This window comes from Alexandromys fortis, unplaced genomic scaffold, assembly GCF_014885135.2.
Source record: "Alexandromys fortis isolate MF-2015 unplaced genomic scaffold, M_Fortis_MF-2015_v1.1 scaffold_75, whole genome shotgun sequence".
Taxonomy (NCBI): Eukaryota; Metazoa; Chordata; class Mammalia; order Rodentia; family Cricetidae; genus Alexandromys; species Alexandromys fortis.
The window spans coordinates 5,508,496-5,532,169 of record NW_026067956.1 but is presented as its reverse complement, the minus strand read 5'-3'; the positions used below and the strand labels follow the sequence as shown (position 1 = coordinate 5,532,169).

At 47.1% G+C, this 23,674-nt stretch overlaps 2 protein-coding genes and 1 non-coding gene across 5 annotated transcripts in view; 2 read left to right on the top strand and 1 right to left on the bottom strand.

Moving 5' to 3' along the window:
- The window catches only part of LOC126507624 (complement C1q and tumor necrosis factor-related protein 9), an 11,161-nt gene extending 383 nt beyond the window's left edge, over positions 1 to 10,778 (top strand). The window contains exons 2-4 of the mRNA XM_050152224.1: positions 4,649 to 4,833; positions 6,623 to 6,685; positions 9,805 to 10,778. Coding sequence (XP_050008181.1) covers positions 4,662 to 4,833; positions 6,623 to 6,685; positions 9,805 to 10,577 — 1,008 coding nt within the window. The 5' untranslated portion in view covers positions 4,649 to 4,661 and the 3' untranslated portion in view covers positions 10,578 to 10,778. The remainder of the gene's footprint in view (positions 1 to 4,648; positions 4,834 to 6,622; positions 6,686 to 9,804) is intronic.
- LOC126507696 (U6 spliceosomal RNA) lies at positions 4,997 to 5,103 on the bottom strand. The gene has a single exon (XR_007593612.1). It is a non-coding gene; the product is annotated as a U6 spliceosomal RNA (small nuclear RNA).
- Positions 10,779 to 14,116: 3,338 nt separating the features above from the next.
- Mipep (mitochondrial intermediate peptidase) overlaps positions 14,117 to 23,674 on the top strand; it is a 128,420-nt gene continuing 118,862 nt past the window's right edge. For 2 of the 3 annotated variants that reach the window (XM_050152218.1, XM_050152217.1), the window contains exons 1-4: positions 14,117 to 14,435; positions 17,403 to 17,576; positions 20,567 to 20,655; positions 22,173 to 22,259. In XM_050152218.1, coding sequence (XP_050008175.1) covers positions 14,250 to 14,435; positions 17,403 to 17,576; positions 20,567 to 20,655; positions 22,173 to 22,259 — 536 coding nt within the window. In that variant the 5' untranslated portion in view covers positions 14,117 to 14,249. The remainder of the gene's footprint in view (positions 14,436 to 17,402; positions 17,577 to 20,566; positions 20,656 to 22,172; positions 22,260 to 23,674) is intronic. The other variant, XM_050152216.1, reaches the window with a different exon arrangement.

Genomic DNA, 23,674 nt, shown 5'->3' with positions numbered 1-23,674 from the left:
CTCCCTCCCTCCCTCCCTCTGTCTCTGTCTCTGTCTCTGTCTCTCTCTCTCTCTCTCTCTCTCTCTCTGTCTCTCTGTCTCTCTCTCTCTCTCTCTGTCTCTCTCTCTCTCTGTCTCTCTCTCTCTCTCTCTCTCTCTCTCTCTCTCTCTCTCACACACACACACACACACACACGGGGCGGGGGTGGGATGGTGGTGCTAAACAGGAGAGAGAAAAATCAAAGATTTTCACTTGCCAGAATTCTGCAATACTGGGCCTCGGAGGAGGCACGAAAAGCAAAAACAAAACAGGACAAATCACAAGAATAGCAGCCCTTCCTAGAAAAGCTCACAGATGATCCGCTACATGTTTCAATGAGTCTGTTTTAATAGTTACGTCTCTGCTCATTTGTATGGTCTATAAAAGCCTCAATGCGTGTCGAGGAAAAGAGAAATACTGTGACATTGTGCTGAATATATGAGAGAAGCAAATAAAGCCAGCTTAGGGAGGAGGGACACCGTGATGCCATCCCTCATGCTTTATGCTCAAGCAAGCTGGGTCTCAGCAAAGACTGCTCACAAGCTGGCCCAGTGCAGCACGCCCGCCATCCAGCACTTGGAATGCCGAGGCAGGAGGGTCATGAGTTCTAAGCTGCTCTGAGTGGCGTCAGAAAGACCTTGCCTGGAAAAAGTCAGGTTGTTCTCCCGATTTCTGTCCAACGTTAGTGTTTGGAGCATCGTAAGGACTTTGAAGTGTTTGAGGGGACATAAGGAACCTGAAATGTAGTTCCCCTTGACTGTGAATGAGAGAAAATTAATCAGAAGAGGCACCACAAGTAGCTTTTCTGTTTAAACGTGGGTGGGTGGTTGTTAGGCCAGCACTGTCTCTCTGTACCACCTTGGAAGCCAGGAGAGAGTCGCATCATCTGGAACTCGAATTACAGATGGTTGTGAGCAGCCCTGTGGGTGCTGGGCATTTAACCCAGGTCCTATGGAAGCCCAAGCTCTTAAGCACTGAGCCATCTCCACCCTGGCAGGTGGGTTTTTATGGAGAGGTTGGGACGTGAGGGGGACGCTGGTAAAACACAAGAGGAATTGGTGTAGAATCTACCCATCACCCGTGAGCTCAGCAGCAGAAGCCGCTGTGGATAACTCATGGATGTGGCTCTAAGAAAACCCAACTTCCTGAAGTGGGGCGCATTCCTGACTGAGAGGGAAACAGCTGGGATTCCTCTTCCAGAAACACTTTCTGTATCCCATAATACTCCGCAGCTTCCACCAGAGGGAGACACAGTTTTTGGACGTCACTCAGGTTAAGAGCACTGTGGGTAGCATTCAGTTCGTAGCACCCACGTCTGGCAGCCTGTAACTCCCAACTTCCTTGGGCATCTGATCCTCTGGACTCCAAGGGTCTTTTACGTTCATGTGTGTGCACTCGTGCACTTGTGCATGCACACACACAATTAAAAATAATGAAAAAATATCTACAAGTGTGTAATTAACACTACAAAGACATTTTCCACAGGAAAGCCTCTTACCTTGTCATTCTGAACATTAACATGTTGGGTTATTTGCACACATTTCTAGTTTTTGATAATATGCCTGCATCAATATCTTCATAAGGTGCCTGCTATTTTAGTTTCTAAACGCCACTTTAAAATTCTTTAAACCTCTACTGTGTTTTTTGCATGTCTCTGTGTGTATATGTGCTTGTTGTGTGGATAGCCTCAGAGGCCAGAAAGAGGACTCACGAGCTCAGAAGCAGTTGTGAGCTACTCACTGTGGGTGCAGGACCCGAACTCCAGTCCTCTGCAAGAGCAGCAAGAGAACCTTACTGCTGAGCTATCTCTCCAGCCCCATTTTAGTCTTTTATGGTTTTGCCTGGGTCTTTTGAGACGGAATCTCATCCGTGCTCAAGCGGATCTTGAACTCATCATCTTTCTGCCTCCAGGCATCTTTTACATACGTCACCAATCATGATAGCTCTTTCAGTGCTTACGTACGGTCTCGCTCCCTGTGTCTGTTGTTAGCCATTACATAATGTGCCCTTCCCCCCCCTTAACAGATGATGCTGCAGGTACCTTCAGCACACAGATCTTGCTTTCTTATGAGTAATTTTAGAGATGGCACTCCTAGATCAAAGGGACAGAACCCCCTCAATTTTTTTTATTTTCTTTCCTCTCTCTCTCTCTCTCTCTCTCTCTCTCTCTCTCTCTCTCTCTCTCTTGCCTTTCCAGAGGCTTATGAACATCTGTGTTACTGCAGACGGTACATAAGAATCTGGGATCTGAGGGTGGTATTAACCTGTGTGTTCTTCTTTGTTTTGTTTCATTCCTTAATTCTTCAAAGAGCTGTCATCACATCGTCCTTGCCTTCAGCCATTGCTGTTCAATCTGCTGCTCTGTACTATACTGGGGATATAATGTTGAAAAGATGACCTGTGACCTTGTATCAGTGCAGAATTTCTGCCAGACGGCTCATGAGGGAGAGGTGGTGTGGCACTTTGCATGCTCACGGGATTGGTTCCTCATTGGCATCCCATGGACTCAAACCCCGCAGGGACTTGCATGCTGATGCTGTTGCGGGGAGCAGTTTGCCAGCCATTCTTCCCCTCTCACCCAGATCTCAGCTCCAACCTGAGGCTGAAGGCAGATTAAAAACAGAAACAATTACAAAGAGGCGGGAAGTCAAGTAAGAGGGCCAGTGTCCTCAGAGGAAAGGAGTTGGGAAGTGGGCTTCCCCCAAACTGCTGATGTGTGCACAGGCCTGTGCCTCAGCCCGCTGTGTGCTCAGGAATGCGCTATCACAGCAGGCTCGGGTGCCTTTTTGCTGTAACCTTGGTGGTTAAGCCAAGAACTCGTACATCACACAAGTGTTCTAGCACTGAGCTGAAGCTCAGCGTCAATGTTTGGTACGTTGCTGTTAAGGCCACATAATTTCTGTTATCTGTGTATAGCGCTGGGATGGGACTCAGGGCCCCGCGTGTGCGAGGCAGCCTTTCTACAATTGAGTCACTTCCTCTGCTTTAATGTTTTACTGTCTTTTATCGTGAGCAAACATATACATAAATTCAAACTTACCAGTTGAGCCGTCTTAAGTGTATGACTGAGTAGCAGTGAGTACATTCACAGCATCCTGTAGCTATGTAGCCGCCCCCATCATAGATCTGCAGAGGTTTCATCTTCCCCCAAACAGCACCTCCTCCCCTTCAGCTCCTGGCACCTGCTATGTTGCCTTCTCCATGAGTTGGACCACTTTGCATGCTTTAAATAAGACACAGATTTAACTTTCAGTCCCAGATTTTGCCACCGCTTAATGTCCTTGAGGTTCATCCATGATGTAGTGTGGGCCGGAATTTTCTGCCTTTCTGGGGGGCCAAATGACATTCCACTGTATTTAAACACTACATAGTCTATCCTCTATGGCCTCGTGAGCTGCTCCCCCTTGTGGCCTCTGTGGACATTGCTGCCAGGAACAGAGCTGTAGGCAGAAGTTTCTATCCTGCTAGCAGCTACCAAATAAAAACACAGAGGCTTTATATTAATTACGAATGCCCAGCCAATAGCTCAGGCTTGTTACTAGCTAACTCTTACACTTTGAATTAACACAATTTTCATTTCTTATGTACCCTCCATATGGGTTAGTACCTTTTCTCAGTACAGCATGCCCAACTTGCTTCTCTCTGTCTCTCTGCTGGGGACTCCAAACTCCACTCTTCTGCTTCCCAGTATTCTCAGTCTCGCTCTCCTTCCTTAGTTTATTCAGTTATGATATTGGCCAGTCAGCTTCTTTATTAAGCTAATCACAGCGACAAATCTTCACCGTGTACAAAGGGATTATTCCATAGAACAGAGTTTGTTCAAGTTTCTCAGTTTTTGTTATTATTGTTTTGTTTTTGTTTTTCTTTGGCTCTATTCCCAGGAAAAGAATTGCTGGCTCAGATGGTAATTCTAAGTGAGCATTATTATTTTCGTGTGCTTTTTCATCTATTTTGTGGTCAAATTTGATCTTTACATCAGCTCCACGAGATAAGAAAACATTTTTCTCTGGCTCAAAAAAGTGGCTCACTCAAATTGAAACAATAAATTTGAGTCTCTGGAACTCAAAACTTGTCTTCCACATTTTATTGACTATTAAAAGTGGTCCCAGTCGTGTATTACCACCTGAGGACAATATGCCTTTCTTTTCTTTCTCTCTCCTTTCCATTCTTCCTCCCCTCTCTCTCTCCCTCCCTCCCCCCTCTCTCTCTCAACAGTAGAGTCTCGCTATATAGCTCAGGCTGACCTAGAATTTAAGATTTTTTTTTTCTCAGCCTTTTGAGTGCAGGGATTATAGGCATGTGCCACTCTGTCAGGCTTGGCGACAGCTTGGTCAGGTGCCTGGTTTCTGCTTTTTTGCTCCGACTATCGGACACGTAAGATCATGTTCAAGCCTTTGTCAGTGCAGAGAGAAAAGGCCAAGTCACTCTCCAGCAACCATGTCCATATCAGAGACCAAAGCCTGTCCCATAGCAGAGATGAGGGCCTGTGTCCATGTCCAGAGACCAAGACCTGTCCCATAGCAGAGAGGAGAGGTTATGAGGCCAAGAGATCAAGGCTGGGTCCATGCCCAGCAACTATATCTACACACAGTGACCAGGCATTTTTCAGTTTCTGTTTTCCTCTTTCAGCCCAGTCCCTGTCATGATCATGAAGATTTGGTGGCTCCTTCTGGTTATGGGCACATGTGCAAAGAGTGTGTACTCCCAGGACACCTGCCGGCAAGGGCACTCTGGCATCCCGGGGAATCCAGGTCACAATGGCCTCCCGGGAAGAGATGGACGAGATGGCTCCAAGGGTGACAAAGGAGACACAGGTACTGAACATCTGTAGCTTCTTACTGCCTCGTCCCTCTCTTCCTGCTGATATACTGTTCCACCTGTCCACAGAGCCCTCACCTATCAGTGTCCCCATCTTTTCTCTTTGCCATTGAGCTACCTCTCCACCTCGGTCAAAACGTATTTCTTTTTTTTTTTTTTTTAAATATGGAACGCTTCACGAATTTGCGTGTCATCCTTGCGCAGGGGCCATGCTAATCTTCTCTGTATCGTTCCAATTTTAGTATATGTGCTGCCGAAGCGAGCACCAAAACGTATTTCTTAAAAACACATGTGTTCTGGTAGCCCATGCCTTTAATTCCAAAACTCAGGAGGCAGAAGCAGATGGGTCTCTGTCTGTGAGTTAAAGGCCAGCCTGGACTATATATTGAGTTCCAGGACAGCCAGAGATACATAAACAACAAACAATAGAAAGAAAACAAACAAAAGTATCTGTTTCTCTCTTTTTCCATTTAGTTCATATATGTATTCTACTCAATGTGCTATTTCTTTGGAGAATGATGTTAATGCGGGCTGCTTGAGAGGAAAATCTGCTGCTTCTTTACTGGTACTCTGAGGATGCGCTCTGTGTGTGTATTTTTTTTTTTTTTTTTTTTTTTTGAGACAGGGTTTCTCTGTGTAGCTTTGGAGCCTGCCCTGGAACTAGCTCTGTAGACCAGGCTGGTCTTGAACTCACAGAGATCTACCTGCCTCTGTCTCTGCCTCCTGAGTGCTGGGAGTAAAGGTGTGCACCACCGTTGCCCAGCTCGCTTTGTGTTTTATATAATCAACACACAATTAGTACAGCATCCATAACATACATTCAGTTGTTCAGGTAGATGTTAAAGCTCTAGCCTGTATAAAAACTTTGAGATATACAGAATACAAGAATTTGGAACTAAGCAGGGAGAAAGAGAAATTTGATAGGAAGGCTCAGGCTTCAGGGTGGTGCAGACAAGGAGTGGGAGATAATGGAGAGGAGGGCTGCTTTGGGGATACCTCCCACTTGGTGGTTCAATGGGACTCAGGACTTGCTTGGGGTAACAGCAGGCTTTATGAGAGATGCAAACCAACCTGTGTCTCTTTCCAGTTCTGAGAGTTGAAGGCTGTCCCAGCTGCTTGTCACCCCACAACTACAATGGTAGGGTTTAAGTTTTGGGGTCTTGGCTGACTTGAGCGAGACAGAACCTGGAGTAAACCATGGCTTTGTGAGCTCTTCTGTCACCATAGTGTGGCCGTTACTTGGTGGCTTGCTCCCAGACTCAAGATGGTGTGTGACTAGTGGAACCCTTGTGTCTCATCCCAGCTTATTCTGAGGCCTTCACCCCTGTCTACCATGCCTTTCCTTCCCCAACAGTCATGGCACGGAGTTCTCTGATGCTTCATAGCATCTGGAGAGCCTTTCGCTCCACTCTTCGAGTGAATGGTGGAAAGGGATTGGAACGAGAGATGCATCTAGCACCTCCCACCTTCAGATCACTTCCAAGTCCAAGTCCCGAGACAGACTTGCAGCATGGCCCTCTGTGTTTCAGTTTGCTCCTTCGGGCTCCTTGGGCACCCCACAGCTGGGTGTTCAGGAAGTCACCAACACATTTTATAACCTGCTCATCCTACCTGATCCAACACCCTGGATACTCACCAACAGTTGCTACCTCCACCTCCACTGGTGGAAAAGGAGGCGGGCTGGGGCACCCCAGGACTTCCCATATCAACCACCGCTGGAGACTCATAGCCGGGAGATTGGAACTGGCCTCTCAACTCTCTTCTGCTTTTTCCCCTTCCACCTAGGAGAACCAGGACATCCCGGAGACCCAGGGAAGGATGGAATTCGTGGGGAGAAAGGAGAACCAGGTCAGTGGTGACTGCATCATCCCTTGAACAGTGCTCTGACACAAGGCTGGACTGACAGCAGCCGAGCCGCACTGCTGTGAACTGATCTGTCTGGTGCTTCCAGGATGAACCACTGTATAAGTGAAGGTTCTCTAAAGAGACAGAACTGGTAGAGTGATTGTATATAAATATAAACACAGGGAGAAGGGGGATGGGGATTACAAACTGTAGCCTGTGTAGTCCAACGATGGCTGTATTCCAACAGGGAGGCCGAGAATCTGTTGTTCAGTTTATGAGCCTGGATGTCTCAGCAGTCCCAATCTGGTTCTAGAGTCCTGGGGAATTCCTAAAGAGCTGTTGATCCTCAGTCTATCTTGGAATAGTGAAGAGGTAGATTCTAAGACTAGCAAAGGAATGGGTCAGCAACAGGGTGGAAAGGTTTGCCAGCTAGAACAAGGGCAAACAGGCAAAAAGCAAAACCTTCCTTTTTTTCTTGTCAATCACAATGGGCTGATGACAGAAGGTATGGCCCAAACTTAGGGTGGATTTTCCTGCCTCAAATGATCCAATCAAAAAAATCTCTTACTGGGTTTGGTGGTGCACGCCTTTGATCCCAGCATTTGGGAGGCAGGCAAATCTCTGAGTTCAAGGCCAGCCTGGTCTACAGAGTGAGTTCAGGACAGCCTGGGCTACAGAGAGAAATGCTGTCTCAAAAAAACAAGCAAACAAGAAAGACAGAGAGAAAAGGAGGCAGGGAGGAAGGAAAGGAAAGAGGAAGGGAGAGAGAGAGAGGGAGAGAGGGAGGGGGAGAGAGAGAGAAAGAGAGAGAGAGAGAGAGAGAGAGAGAGAGAGAGAGAGAGAGAGAATGAATATCCCTTATAGGTAGGCCCAGATGTTTGGGTTTTAGTTGACTCTAGATGTATTCAAATTGATAAGCAAGATTAGCCACCAATATATTTTCTCTCTTCAATAGTTACAGGTACATACTGGGATAAGTAAACTTCTGGAAATGCCCAAATGGAAATCAGTCTTAGCCTTGTGAGTCATGGGATCTGCCCGTGCACCAAAAGGCAGCCTCAGCTGCCACAAACAGGTGTTGCCATGTTCTGGGGCAGCTATGGCTGAAAGACCAGTATTTGCATTTTATATACTTTTTGCATAGTATGGAGCCCTGCTTTGTTTTCCCCAGCACTGGGGATTAAACATTGAAATTCACGCATGCTAAGCAAATGCTGTGCCACAGCCTTCTTTTCAAAAACCTTTATTGACATATATTAATTGTAGATAATGGGTCCGCTGTGACATTTTCATACTTGGACATAATGTTTCAGTCACATTCATCTCAATACCCTCTCTTGGCCAGTTCCACAGATCCCTTTCTGCTGTTGCTGTTGGTGCTTCTCTCTTGTCTGTTTTCCTTTCTTGTACATGTGACCCAATGAGTTCATTAGGGAATCTATAGGCACATGGGTGAGAGTGTGCTTGTGGGAGCGGGAGACCCTTACTAATAGCTAACTGCTGAAGGAAGTGTGTCTCCCTCTCCATCACACACTGACTGCATAATCAGGTAGGAGGCAGATTGGGACAGCAGGCCACAGTGTGCTGACCTCTGACCCAGTGGATGAGCACCAAGGAGGAAGGTCCTACTTCACTCAGTGCATCTGGCCCTGCTTCAGGGAGAAGGTGGCACTTGAGTAGGGCCCTGGGCTACTGGTGACTGGTACTTTCCCAGAATTAATTGCAACCTGAAGGGTAGTGATGGAGGAAGGACATTGGTTAATTATAATAAAGAAACTGCCTTGGCCCATTTTATTGGTTAGAACATAGGTGGGTGGAGTAAACAGAAGAAAATGCTGGGAGAAAGAAGCTGAGTCAAGGAGTCGCCATGATTCTCCCACTCCAGACAGACGCAGGTTAAGATCCTCCCTGGTAAGCCAGCTCGTGGGCTACACAGAATATTAGAAATGGGTTAGAACAATATGTAAGAGCTAGCCAATAAGAGGCTGGAACTAATGAGTCAGGCAGTGTTTAAAAGAATACAGTTTGTGTGTTGTTATTTTGGGGCATAAGCTAGCAGGTGGCCGGTGCTGGGGACGCAGCCCCGCCGCCGCTCCTATTTCAACAGGGTAAGGAGTAACCTATGGAGAAAGGCTGTAATGTCAAACACATGTAGCTCATTCTGGGGATTAATCTAAGGCTTTTTACGAAAATAGAAGAGTTCTATAAATTGGGTAGCATCACTGTTCCAGCTCTGTAGATGAGGGGCAGATGTGAGGGGGGCTCACTGTCTGCTTGTCCTGTATTGTCCACACATGCTGGGATTGGAGAAAGGTTGGCTAATGTTCTGGGGTAAGCCCAGGCTTTCTGCTCATGAGCATCACTGCCTCCCAGTCCAGGTGGAGGGAGTGAACAGTGTGGAGTGTTCATGTAGACCGAGGAAAACTGGCGTGGAAAGGGCAGACGAAGGCTCCACAGTTGGCAGGCATGGGGGCCACAATGAATGTCTGATTCCAGGTCCCACTCCTTGAGGGACTGAGGCCCTGTGACGCAGCAGCCTGGATTGGCCTGCTCCTTGTCATAGTGTCCTTCAATGATGTGTGCTTTCCCCTTGTTTCTGGCTCAACATGGGACACTTTGGTGGCACAGTTGTCGATACTCAGATGAGCCCTGCTACTGACTAAAGCATGCTTTTGGAGGCTGGGGATGTGGCTCCGTTGGTAGAGTGCTTGCTTAGCATGCACGAGTTCCTGGGTTCTATTCCTGGCACTGGATAAACTGGGAGTGGTCAAACACAGCTACAGTCCCAGCACCCAGGAACAGCAAACAGGAGGATCAGAAGTTCAACATCATCCAGTCACTCTTGGTTATAGTGAAGTTGAAACCATCCTGGGCTACATGAGACCCTGGTTGTTTTTTTTTTTTTTTTTTGTTTTGTTTTGTTTTGTTTTGTTTTTGTTTTTGTGTGTGCTTACATGTGCAATTCCCTGCATGCAATTTGGGAGTTTGTGACTTTTCAGACTCTGAGCAGATCTTGAACCCACACACTGCTTTGTCTCAATTAAATGCTTAGTGATAGGAACTCAAACATTGCTCACGAGGAAATGTATCCTAAAACACCTTCATTATCTTTCTCCCTTCAGGAGCAGATGGAAGAGTTGAAGCAAAAGGCATCAAAGGTGATCCAGGCTCCAGAGGATCTCCAGGGAAGCATGGCCCGAAGGGATCCATTGGTCCCACAGGAGAACAAGGGCTGCCCGGAGAGACTGGCCCGCAGGGGCAGAAGGGAGATAAAGGTGATGTGGGCCCCACTGGTCCAGAAGGACTGATGGGCAGTACTGGACCATTGGGCCCCAAGGGCTTACCTGGTCCGGTGGGCCCCATTGGCAAACCAGGTCCTAAGGGAGAAGCCGGACCCATGGGCCCCCAGGGGGAGCCGGGAGTCAGAGGGATGAGAGGCTGGAAAGGTGATCGAGGAGAGAAAGGGAAAGTGGGCGAGGCTCCCATCTTGCCGAAGAGTGCCTTCACTGTGGGGCTCACGGTGATCAGCAAGTTCCCTCCTCCTGATGCGCCCGTTAAATTCGATAAGATCCTGTACAATGAACTGAACCACTACAATGTGGCGACGGGGAAATTCACCTGCCACGTGGCCGGCGTCTATTACTTCACCTACCACATCACTGTTTTTTCCAGGAACGTGCAGGTCTCTTTGGTAAAAAATGGGGCAAAAGTCCTGCATACCAAGGATGGTTACATGAGCTCCGAGGACCAGGCCTCTGGTGGCATCGTGCTGGGGCTGAAGCTTGGGGACGAGGTGTGGATGCAGGTGACGGGAGGAGAGAGGTTTAATGGCTTGTTTGCAGATGAGGACGATGACACCACCTTCACCGGCTTCCTTCTGTTCAGCAGCTCTTGACACAGTGGACTCTGCACATGGGCCTCACTGAAGGCTCTGCTGGTGGACATGGTGCCCACAGAGCTAGCTCGGGGACGGTGGGATGTGACTGTGTCCATTCTTCCAATTATTGCGTCCATCCTAAAGTGCAGAGGTGGGAAGCTAAGCCTACAAAGTCAGTCATTCGAACACATTCATAATAAACTAACCCAGAGACACCGACTGTGCACCAGTGTCCCGTTAAGGCAAGAGACCAAAGAACTTCCTCTTAGTGTCATTGAACTCAGAGGGAGTCCAGATTTGAATTCTCTACTTCGTGTTGTGTTTTCCGTCCTCCCTGTCTGTTTGCTCGAAGTCTGAATCTGTGTCTGCCTGAAGGCTGTCTTGTGAATCTGTCCCTGTCCCCCAGCAGAGGGCTGTGTTCTCTTTCTTATTAGAAGCACAGAAATCATAATATGGAGAAAGGAATGAGGGATGCTTTATAGAAATCTTTAGCACAGTGTCACAAGGGATTAAGTCACTGACTCCAGCTGCTCCCAACTGACCCAGATAACAAATGAACACTATTAATGGGGGGAGAAAGAGAGGCAGAGACAGAGGCTGAATGTGGAATGGGCTTTTGAAACCTTAAAGCCCATTCCCAGTGGCACACCTACTTAAACAAGGTCACACCTCCTAATCCTTCCCAAACAGTTCCATCAACTGGGAACCAAGTAGTCAAGCATATGAGCCTGGGGGGGGGCATTCTCATTCAAACTACAAAAATGTTAGGAATATTTTTTAATCATGATGCCTTGCCATAGTTGTATGAAATTTAAAATATCTCTCTCTCTCTCTCTCTCTCTCTCTCTCTCTCTCTCTCTCTCCCTCAAGACAGAGTCACTCTTGGTAATCATGGCTGTTCTGGAACTTTCTCTGTAGACCAGGCTGGTCTTGAACTCAGAGATCTGCCTGTCTCACGAGTGCATCAGCACACCTGGCTTAAAGAGTAAAAGAATAAACAGTGGCCCTGTTTGTTGCAATTAATTTTCCACACTGGAGAAGGAACCCAGGGTTCCTTGCTAGGCAAATGCCCTGCCACAGAGCTCTGTCCTCCCCCTGTTTGTTACAATGTATTTAAGACATAGCCATTCCGGAACCCAAGGCATCCTTTGCTTGTGTGTTTGCAGTGGGAAGAGTTTAGAAGAGTTCTGGTTCCTTTCCTGCTCTAAGGGCCATATTGTGACTTCTGATATTAGGGGAAAGTAAGAGAAAATGAGATAGGATTATGGCTGAGCGGGTATAGCATTTGTATAGTATGCATGGGTTCCATTCTCAGCACTGCAAACAAACAAACAAACGAACAAACAAAAACCTACTTACGCCATTTAATGACTCGCTGCATTTCATGACACCCCAGGAGGCTACTCAATACAATGATGGGTACCTTGTTTCCTACTTAGGTGTCTATGCTACACAACTCAAGGAATAGTTGGGGTGAATCTATAGTAACTTTTTAGGTTACTTAAACCACCTAAACGAGGTGGGTGGTTTAAGATATCAGAATGTATCTGGGCAGTGGTGGCGGTGCAGACCTTTAATCCCAGTACTTGGGATTAAGAGGCAGGCGGATCTCTGTGAGTTTGAGGTCAGCCTGGTCTACAGAGTGAGTTCCAGGACAGACTGCAAAGCTACACAGAGAAACCCTGTCTTGAAAAAAAAAAACCCCAACTAAACAAAAACAAACAAAGATATCAGAATGTACTCTGTCACAGTGTCACAGTTCTGAAAGCAGAAATGGGAGGTCCATGTGTCAGCAAGATTGAGACTAAGTCCCTGAAGGAAGATCCTTTCCTGCCATTTCCAGCTTCTAACAGCTCCTGGCGTCCCTTGGTTTCAAACACATCACTTCAGGGGCTCTGGCTATAGTTCCACACAGGGTTCCCTTTGTAACTGCACATGTCCAATTTTTCCTCTTCTAAAGAGGACATCAGTTGTACTGATTCAGGCCCATCCCAATCTGATTACATCTGTAAAGATTCTACCCAACTAAGAGCCGATTGGCAGGTACCAAAGATTAGCACTTTAATGTGTCTTATAAGGAAACACCATAGCCCTCTGAACTTGCCTCCAAGTTTATGTCCTTCCTAGGTCCTAGAGGTCAATAGACCCTACCCTAACATCCTCGGTTTCATCTTTATCATGTATGCCCAAAAATGACATCATTTAAGCCATTTAAACCAACAACAGGAGAGACCTATTGTGTGATAGATATATCCTGGGGCAGAATCTAGCCAGATGGAAACCTTTAGTCCGACAAGTTATTTGCTTCCGGAGTACAGCAGTGGGATAGGCATAAGATGCCCGCTAAAGGGAGAAAGGGAAAGGCAGAAAGGGCTCACAGGTTCCAAGGGATTCTGAAACCCAGCAGAGAAAATATTAGTGTCTGAAATACTCAATCTTGCCACAACACTTCCGTTCTCTATGTGATCTTACCGCAGGGCTCTTTGGGTATGTTTTAGGTAGACTCTCTCCCTGCCCACCTGGGTACCTGGCAGTGACGGTGAACTGTCCACATGTATCCACAGCTCATGTGCTCATTGGAACACACGTGTTTCCCATGCTGATCTCCAAACCCTGGCTGTGACGGTTAGCTGTCATGGCCAACTTGACTGAATTTAGAAGCTCCCAGGAGATACACCTCTGGTCATAACTGTGAAGGCTTTTCCAGAAAGCTTTAATTGGAGAGAAACGACCTGCCTTGAAGAGGGTGATACCATTCCACGGGCTGGGATCCCAGCCAGAAGAGAAAGGAATGAAGGAAGCGGTAAACTTGCCATAGTTCTAGGCCAACCAAGCACCCTAGCTTTCTTTGAACTGACCAACCTTAAATTAGGAGGAAAACCCTTCAGAGGCTTTAAACTCCCGCAGGCCTTGAGAAGAGACTGGATTTTCGCTTTCCAAGTCCAAGCAGAGGGTCTTTATCTCTGTGTGCCTGTGGCACGTGTGTTTTCTCACCTCCGGTAAACACCGCTCATCAACGGCTATTCTGTCTGCGGTGCTTGCGATTTCTCTGCTGCAACACGTTCCCCTTCGTATGTTTCCTGCCTTTCAATTTTTCCTACAGGCAGAGACAACGAACCCGCCCAAGACCCTCTAAACTGTATCATTTCAAGGCCCCTAGAAGATATCAATGGTTTCAAAGATCAAAATAGATGAAGATTCTCTATAGTTAATTCACGTGGTTACACACAACCTTAGCTGATGTGCCTGTGTGCAAATGTATGTGTGACTTCACTCTCTTTAGGAGCCGACAAGTTCCTTGGATTCCGACTGCATGTGGCTTCTGGATCCTTCCATGCGCCGCCACTGGTCTCCTCTGAGAAGGCTACAAGAAGTCACATGTATTCCTGGCACCGGTAAGACTTCCATTTCCCGACTAGACTTTTCTCCCTGCGCTCCAGTAACACGAAGGGCAAGGCAAACGCAGGACGTTCCTTCCTCCAGACACACGAGGGCGCTACGAAACTCCGGGTGCTCAGACGGCGCCGCGACGACGCTCTTGCTTGAGAGTCAACGCGCTCTCGTCCGGGCGCCTACAGGGCTGCGCGAGCGTCACGTGCTGCGGCGTGGGCCGCTGCCTTGGAAACGCAGGCGCGCGCTTCCTGAACCCGGGCTTAGCCGGGACCCGGGAGGGTGCTGCTGGTGGCCGGCATGCTGCGGTACGGCCGCACACTGTGCGGCCTGGGAGCCGGAGCGGCTCTGCGGGGACCTACGGGCCGACGCGGCCTGCTTGACGGAGGTCGCGCCCGGGGAGTCAGCACCAGCTGGTCCCCGGTGGGCGCCGCCTTCAATGTCAAGCCCCAGGGTCGCCGGTGGGACCTGCTGGGAGAGCGCCAGGTGAGCGTGCCGCGGGTCTGGGCAGCGCGGGCTCCGCCTCTTGCTGGAAGGGGACTGTACCGGGATGAGTACGCTCTCGGGCTGCTGTCCCGCTGGCTTCCCACTCACTCAGCCCTCCCCCTGCCCAAGGTCGCTTTTTTTCTCCCTCTGACTTTAGAGTTCACACTTGTCTTTGGGTTTGTAACGACACGCTTCCATTGAAAACTCCATCACACCTTAATTGTCCATTTCAAGCTGCTTTGAAATAACTTGTTGAACCCGGCATGGTGGCTCCTGCTTGTAAGGCTCTCTTGATGGGTAAAGGCGAAAGGGTTCAAAGGACAGTCCTTTTGGCTCCAAACCGAGTTTGAGACCAACCTGAGTTACCTAAGAACCTGTGTTAAAAAGGAAAGTAACGCTGGGAGGTGGTGGCGCACGCCTTTAATCCCAGCACTGGGGAGGCAGAGGCAGGCGGGTCTACAAGAGTTTCAGGACTGTTACACAGAGAAACTCTGTCTCGGAAAACCACACACACACACACACACACACACACACACGAAAGCAACAACAGAACACTATGGAAGAAAATCAGACTTGGAGTTGATTGCTTAACCAGACAGAATTGCCTGTGGTGGTTGGTGTTGGACACTTGATAATGAAGGAGGGAAAGGAAGGGACCATTGAGAGTGGATTATCCAATGGATCCCATTATTTTGTACTTGCAGATTTTGTCCTAAAGGTTAAGGGTTATTTTTGCCTGTTAGCTTCTCCCTGTTGGGCGGCTTTCTGAAGACAAGCCTGCGATATAGTTGCGTTGCATTTCGTGGTGTGAACACCTCTGTGTTTAGCTTTGTCTCTTTGAAAGTTCTTTCTATATAAAATGCTGGTATTAATGGAGTCGGTGGTAGATCTGCCTCAGTGCTGAGTCGAAAGATGTGACAAGTAAGCTTGGTTTGGAGCGGATGAGAGATAACTGATTTCAGCCGCATTTTTAAACAATCATTTGTGTGTGTGTGTGTGTTTGTGTGTGTGTGCGCGCGCGCTTGAATCTGAATGAGTGCAAGTGTGGCTGGGTGCAGGCCAGAGGACAATTTTTAGGTGTCTGTTGCCTTTTTTAAAAAATGCATAGACTGGGCTGGAGAGATGGCTCAGAGGTTAAGAGCATTGCCTGCTCTTCCAAAGGTCCTGAGTTCAATTCCCAGCAACCACATGGTGGCTCACAACCATCTGTAATGGGGTCTGGTGCCCTCTTCTGGCCTTCAGGCATACACACAGAAAGAATATTGTATACATAATAAATAAACATAAAAAATGCATAGACTTTAGGTACAGTAGGTTTTCAAGTTGAAGAATTTTTTAAAAGTATTTTTATTACATCTGTTCCCCACCCTCTGTGTGTGTTCATGTGTACGTGTGTGTACACGAGTATGCATATGCACATGCAGAGGTCATAGGACTTCCAGGGGTAGGCTCTTTCCTTGCGTCATGTGAAATTATGTCATTAACCGTGGCCATCGTGCTTGGTGATAACCGCCTTTATCCACTGAACCATTGGTTTGTTTTTCGAGGCTGGGGTCTTGCTTGTATATCCCTGGCTGGCCTGGAATTTGTTAAGTGCCAGAATTCAGTTTTGTCATTATACCCCAAATGTTTTCTCTTAAAGCATATTTCTGGGTGGATGTGGTAGCACCCACATATAATCTTAGCATTTCGGCTGCTTGGACCGGAGAAACTGAGGTTCCAGACTGCTGTCCCAGGAAACAAAAGGAACTGTAAAGCATATTCCGTATCTGTAAAAGGGGAATGTACTCCTGACGGGAGAACCTGTGTAAAGTACGTGGTGTTGAGATAGGGAGCTGTGGGCTGCGTCCCTGCACCCGGCCGCCCGCATGGCTAGCTTATGCCCTGAAATAATTACACGGAAACTGTATTCTTTTAAACACTGCCTGGCCCATTAGTTCCCAGCCTCTTATTGGCTAGCTCTTACATATCGATCTAACCCATTTCTAATATCCCTGTAACACCACTAGGTGTCTAACCAGGGAAGATCTTAACCTGCGGTTGTGTCCCGTAGGGGAATCATGGCGACTCACTGACTCAGCTTCTTTCTCCCAGCATTCTGTTCTGTTTACTCCACCTATCTAAATTCTACCCTATCAGGGCCAAGCAGTTTCTTTATTACTTAACCAATGAAACAACAGATAGAAAGATGACCCTCCTCCATCAACGTGGCACATTCTAGCATATGTCGTGTTAAGTGTCGGCTCTCTGCTTTCCTGGAGGGTTCGAGGGCTCATGCTTGAACTGCCTTTTAAAGATTTTTTTTTAATGGTTATTTCTGTTAGGTTAGAGATTTTTTTCTTTATTAAAATATTGGCGTGCCTTAGTTTCAGCCGGTGACTGGGTTTGGTATGTGACGTTCACTTGTGAGTCGGCTGTCCTCTGTTTTTAGTAGTGGACATGTGTGGAGACTTTGCTCTGTGAGAGGCATGGTCCTTGGCCTTTACACATGCTTACTGCTAGTGTGTTTCCATGCTGTGGGATGGGGACGCCAGCCTCAGCATACCCTGTGAGAAATCTGAAGCCTGGGAGGAACCGTCGTGTGACCAAGGATGTGAGCTGATTATGGTTCTTGTTAGCATCTGTTTTGTGCTGTCTGCATGCCGGGTGCTGGAGTAAGTTTGGTTAAACCTTTGAATCTTCATGTAGTCCCAGCCGTCCTCTCACGGAGCCGCAGCTCCGGCAGCTTGACCCATGCTGTTTGCTTCTTTTTGAAAAGGAAGGAAGGGGTGAAGAAAACATAAAATTTGAAAACATTTTAGTATAGCTCTGTGTGGTGTAACAGGAAGAGGGACACTGCTCCCAGGAGCACAGATGTGGATAATCTAGATACCAACTGAAGTCAGGGCTTGCTGCAACAGTTGTTCTAGGGGAAAAAAAAAACTGTAGTTCTGGCTATAAATTGGAAATGTTGTCTTGGACTTTTAGGGTCTTTTTGGAGTTCCTGAGCTCAGCACCCCTGAAGGATTCCATGTTGCTCAGAAGGAGGCCTTGAGGAAGACGGAATGGCTGGTGGAGCGAGCATGTACCACACCTCCAGGGCCACAGACGGTCCTCATCTTTGATGAGCTCTCGGATTGCCTGTGCAGAGTGGCCGACTTGGTGAGTCTTAGAAGCACAAACAAGGATGGGTGTGAGTGCAGGCACATGCGTGCTACTGATGATGATGATGATGATGATGTGTGTGTGTGTGTGTGTGTGCAGGCACATGCATGCCACTGGTGCGTGTATGTGTGAGTGAGTGTAGGCACATGCATGCCACCGACGTGTGTGTAATGAGTGTAGGCACAGGCATGCCACGTGTGTGTGTGTGTGTGTGTGTGAGAGAGAGAGAGAGAGAGAGAGAGAGAGAGAGAGAGAGAGAGAGAGAGAGAGAGAGCAGGCACATGCATACCACTAATTGCATGTGTGAAGGGCAGAGGAAAACTCTCACAAGTCTGCCCTTTCTGCCACCTTATAGGTAGAATCCATGACTGAAACTTAGGTCACCAGGCCTGCAAGTCTACCTTCTGCTTGCTGAGCCATCTTGCCAAAAAAGGGCCCAAACTTTATTACTTGTATCAGTGAAGGTAATTTGTAGCATGCACAATGTCTAAACTGTTTGTTGTAAAGGGTTTTGCTCAGGTATGATGTTTTGGTCCCTGACTTTCACTGTGCAGTTCATGGGGCCTGCTTCCCCATCATAGACATGCCCTGCCCAGAGGTCCTGTGCTTTGCCATCTTCCTGTGTCGCTAGTGGACATCTTAAAGGCGGATCTGTGCAGTGGGCGTGTCTGTTGCTAGTGGACATCTTAAAGGCGGATCTGTACAGTGGGCATATCTGTTGCTAGTGGACATCTTAAAGGCGGATCTGTGCAGTGGGCATATCTGTCGTTAGTGGACATCTTAAAGGCAGATCTGTGCAGTGGGCATCTTTGTCATTAGTGGACATCTTAAAGGCGGATCTGTGCAGGGGGCATGTCTCTGTCGCTAGTGGACATCGTAAGGGCGGATCTGTGCAGGGAGCATGTCTCACAGTCCAGTCTACTCTGACAGCACTCTAGTTCTGGAGACCACCTAATTGGTTGTCTTAGTCTGCATCCTCACTAAGTGGTACTCTAGAATTTTCTTCTACTTTTTTTTTTGTTGTTGTTTTGCTCTTCATGGCTCATGTTTTGAGCTTTAAAACTACTTATGAACTATAACAGTGTCTCATTTAAACACTGTTTTTTAACCAGGTGCAGTATTACATGCTAGAATGCCGGCACTTGGGAACCCGAGGCAGGCAGATCATGAGCTTGAGGTCAGCATGGGCCTCATAGTGAAATATTGTCTCACAATGACAGCAAACTATAAGAGAAACCAAGCAAATTACAATGTAATTTATTTGTATAATTTTCTGGATAAATAATTCAAAAAATGTCTTTTTTAATTTTTAAGGTATTTTCTGCCTGTTTGATCTGTACCATTGTAAGGCAAGAATTTCATAAACTGCCAGGAAATGGACATTTTGGTTTTTCTTTTTCCCATGTGATTTTTATGAACTAGGACTGCTGTCTTTGTTATCTCCACACACAAGCTTTTAGCTAATGGGCTGCATTGCTGGTGCAGTCACTAGCATGAGGCCCCGACTCACTCCCCAGCTCCATGTAAGGAGCCAGCGTGGTGATGCAGACCTGTAGCCCCAGCACTGGGGAGGTAGAGACAGGAGGATTGCTCCGGGCTCAGTGAGAGACACTGTCTCTAATGCGAGGTAGAGAAGAAATTGAGGAAGAGATCTGGTATTAACTTCTGGCCATAGTGCACACACACAGATACAGGAACATTCACACACACACGCTAATATTTTGATTTTTATATTGTGTAGCATGTAGAAAGGCAATTTGTAAAATAAGTTGTACATGTTACCCAGCTCATTTTTTTGAATGCCTTAGCAATAATATTATGATGACCTAATGTTGTACCAGATGTGCCAAACTAGGAATTTAAATGTCTTTGCATCGAATGTTATCTGATAATAAAATTTGGAAATTTTACCTTGTGATTTTTTTTTTTTTTTTTTTTGCCTTTTAAGACAAAGTCTCCCTATGTAGTGCAAGCTGACTTGGAACTTTCGATCCTTCTGCCTTAGCGTCCTGAGTGCTGGGGTTATGGGTATGTTCCACCATGCCTGACTCCCTTGGGTTGGTTTTATTTCATGTTGTAGTCATACAGTCATTCTGTCGTACATGGAGAATAAAGAAGATGTGGAGTATCTCATAGTTCTTGTATTTGCTTACCCACCTGTAGGTTCCTTTTGCAGTGCACTGCGATTAACATGAATGCTTGCTTTATGTGATTTCCTTTGTTGTTTTTTCTTTAAGTCCTTGGTTAAATTATCCTGGTTGGCACAGCGGAAACAGTATGGTTGTGTACTGTTCTAGATGAGGACCAGTAATTCATATTTCCCTCTTTTAAAAGGCCTATAAAGAGAATGTGTTCCCCCTTCCCCGCCAAACCTAGGATGTTAAATTGCTTTTTTTTTTTTTTTGGATTTTCGGGACAGGCTTTCTCTGTAACTTTTGGTTCCTGTCCTGGAACTAGCTCTTGTAGACCAGGCTGGCTTTGAATTCACAGAGATCCGCCTGCCTCTGCCTCCCGAGTGCTGGGATTAAAGGCGTGCGCCACTATCGCCCAACAAATTGCTTTTGAAGTTAGGTGTCATTTTAAAATGTGCCCCAAGTGGCTTTCTGGATCTGAGTCAGCCTGGGAATCCCACACTGCAGTTTGAGTTCCAAAGTTTTAAAATGTTCAAGACCAAGGTCTGCTCATTGGAATTGTAAGATAGGAAGGGTTTGCTGGTTACTCATTTGAAGGTGAAAACCTTGTAAAATGAAGTTCATGAAGGTATATGCTCGGGAATGAAACAAACTTGGTACCAAGGAACTCCAGAGTTCACAAACATCTAGGAAGAATCTAAAAATCTGCTTGGCCTCCATAGAGCCAAATTCAGTGAGGAAATTGACGGTCTAAGCCGAGTGGCACATCCTAAATCTGGCTTTGTTTGCACCCTTGATGATAGAATCCAGTGTTCCATCAAAGTTGCTCTTGGTTTTGTCTTTCCCCTTTGTTAGGCAGACTTTGTGAAAATCGGACACCCTGAGCCCGCATTCAGAGAGGCTGCAGAAGAGGCCTGCAGGAGTATCGGCACCATGGTGGAAAAGTAAGTTTCCTCCACCCCAGGGTGGCTGTGTGTATAGTGCTTGTCACTCCTTTGGCAGGTGGGAGGGCATGTGTGATTTGGCAGCCCAGGGCTGGGACTGGTCCCCCTTCAGCACTGCTGGGGTATTCACCTGTCTTCACTCTCCTTTGTCTGTAATTGACTAATTGAGCCAACTGTTAGGGTTTCTGTGTGTGAAAATGGAAGTAAGTAAGTGTGAGATACTTAAAAGGTATCGGGCACACAGAGACATAAGGTAATGTATGATGTTAAATATGCTGGTTGGTTCTTGTCGGGAACCTCAATTGATGGCAGATATTACCTTATGTCCCTGTGTGCTGGCACAGCCCTTCGCTGGGGCTGGGAGAGTTGGTTCTGCTGCTTACTGGCCACTACAGCAGAAGAGCTGGTCCAGCCTCTCAAGGGAGAAATGGCCCTACACTCTGGAGAGATGGCCCCATCCCCACCATAGGTGTGGAAAAGCTGGCTCTGGTGTCATGGGCAGAAAAGAGCTGGCTCTTCCCCTTGCCTGAGGGGGCAGTCCCAGTGATCTGACTGACAAAAACAGCTACCACCAAGATTCACATCCAGGGCCTTGTGTTGGCCCACCAGCATCTACCCCATCTGTGGCCTGTTGGAGCTTGTGAAGGGACTGGTCCTGCAGAACCATAGCCGCAGGGTCTCTGTGACTTGGGACAATAGATGTCTGAGAGGACTTTCAGTGAGGGTCAAGTATTGTTGGTGTACCAGAAACCAGAGGCCTTGAACCAGACCAGCAGTTCATTGCAATGAACATTTGCACGTAAGAATCGTAGACTGGATGGTGTGAGGGATGTTGACCCTTCTCCAGGATCCACTATGTGGGAGTGGATTCCACTCTAGGCCAGGTCCTAAGGCTGACCTTGAGGGTGCCAGGGTCTTGGGCACCTGGTGCTACAGGTTGGACTGGCATTGGTGCATGGATCATGGCTTTTTGCTCCCAGTTTTGGTCTAGAACAGGCAGCTGCACTGGTTTGTTAGTGAGGAATGCACTTATGGTCTAATTCAGTCCTCACGGCAGCCCAACATTGTAGTGCCACAGTTGACCAGCTGCATGGGACTGTGACTGCACTCCGTGTCCTGAGCTGTCCTGTCCAGGCGGGCCTGCTCCTCTTATCCTCATAGATACAGTTGGCCTGAGTTCCCGGGTGCTGAGCTGAGGTTTTAAGGAAACCTTGCTATTGGTTCAGCCTTCCTTTCCACCACACCTGCCTCTGTCCTGTGTGTCCTCCCTGCTCCAGCTGCCTTCCCAGTCTAAATTTACCTTCACGGGGTAGTTAGGACCTTTGACATTTTGCTCAAGGGATTGCCTGTCCCTATATTGAACAGTTTCTAAGTATGGCTGTTTTTTCTGGTTCAAAAGAAGATACAAAAAAATTACTCCCCAGTTTTGAGGTCTGGGCACGCTTTTCTCTTGATGTAGAGTAAACTTTTTAAGAATGGATTAGAAAATCACATGTTTTTATTCATGGTCTGTCTAGGTTGAATACGAATGTGGAATTATATCAGAGTCTGTGGAAATTACTAGAGGATAAGAAGCTAATGGAGTCCCTTGATGCAGAAACCAGGTACTTGCCATTCATTCATTTCCTTCTGACTGACTGCTGGCCCGGCTGGAGAGCCCTCTGGCCCCCTGGGTTGGGATTTCAGTACCCGTGTCTCCTGAGCTTTCCTGAGACTCATCGACACTACGTCTTCTCTTACACCATGTCTGTCTGGGTCACCCTCTTATTTATTTGCTGGGTGGCTCTCAGGATCCTTAAAATGATGAGCTCTGGCTCATTAGATTCCAATTATTCATTATAATTAGAGGCCTGGTGCTAACTTAGTACACAGGAGTACTTGATATATGACCTTAGAATCTTATTTCTTTGCTTAAAATTTTCTATAAGGTAAATATAGGACCAATGAGAGGACCAGTAGGTGAAAGTATTTGTTGGTAAGGCTGAAGATCTGAGTTCAATCCCTGGGACCCACATGTTGGAAAGACAAAACTGACCCCTGGAAGTTGTTCTCTGACCTCCTTACTCATGCTATAGCAGGTGTGTACATGCACACACACACACACACACACACACATACACACACACACACGGATACACACACACTGATCTACATACATTCCTGCAAAATAACTAAATGAAATGTAATAATAAGGTAGGTATGGTAGGCTCATCATTTATTTGCTTAAGATGTTGGTGTCATAACATAGAAATCATTTTCTTCACCTATTTGTCCTCTTGTTTATGGGACATTTCCATTCTTTGATTACCTAATTTCCCTCTTCCTGCTTCCTTCTCCTCGTCTGTCTCCATATGTAGTTTGCCACTCCAGCTAAAGCTTTATTCCATGGAGGTTCCTTGGGAATGTGGAACCTCGCTTTCGGTTCAGTGGATGCGCTGTGGGGATGAGTGCTGGGGACTTGACCTCAGCCGCCCCAAGTGTGCAGGGCCCTGGTCTTCTCCCCATTGCCCCTGCAGTTCAGAGCCTTAGTGGAGCCGGCTGTGTCACCTCGGGAGGCGTGAGATCTCCTGGCCTGTGAGCTTATGGCTGTCCTGTGTCTAAAGAAGGGTTTTCTGCTGTCCTTAGAGTGAATTAGAAGTTGTAAGGAAGACTCCAGGCTAGGCTGGGAAAAATGTGATAAAGTAACAAAAGGTCTTGAACCAGGTTTTTCAAACTACACATAAAAATCCTGTGTTTGGAAGTGCTTTCTGCTCCAGTTGGAATATTCTCTGAGATGAGGGAGGGGTGGAGGAATTGCAGCCAGAGGCACAGATCTGGCTGTGTCTGCTCAGTGTGAGGTAGGGGAGTCATTTCACATCAGGGGAAAGCCTGACTTTAGCAAATGGTGCCTGGCCAGTGGCCTTTCTGGGAAAAGAGAATTGTTCCAACAAAGATGGAATAAGTTTTAAAAATTAAACATGGTATTTTGCATTATAATCCCAGATATTCAGGAGGCTAAGGCAGGAGGATCCAAGCTCAA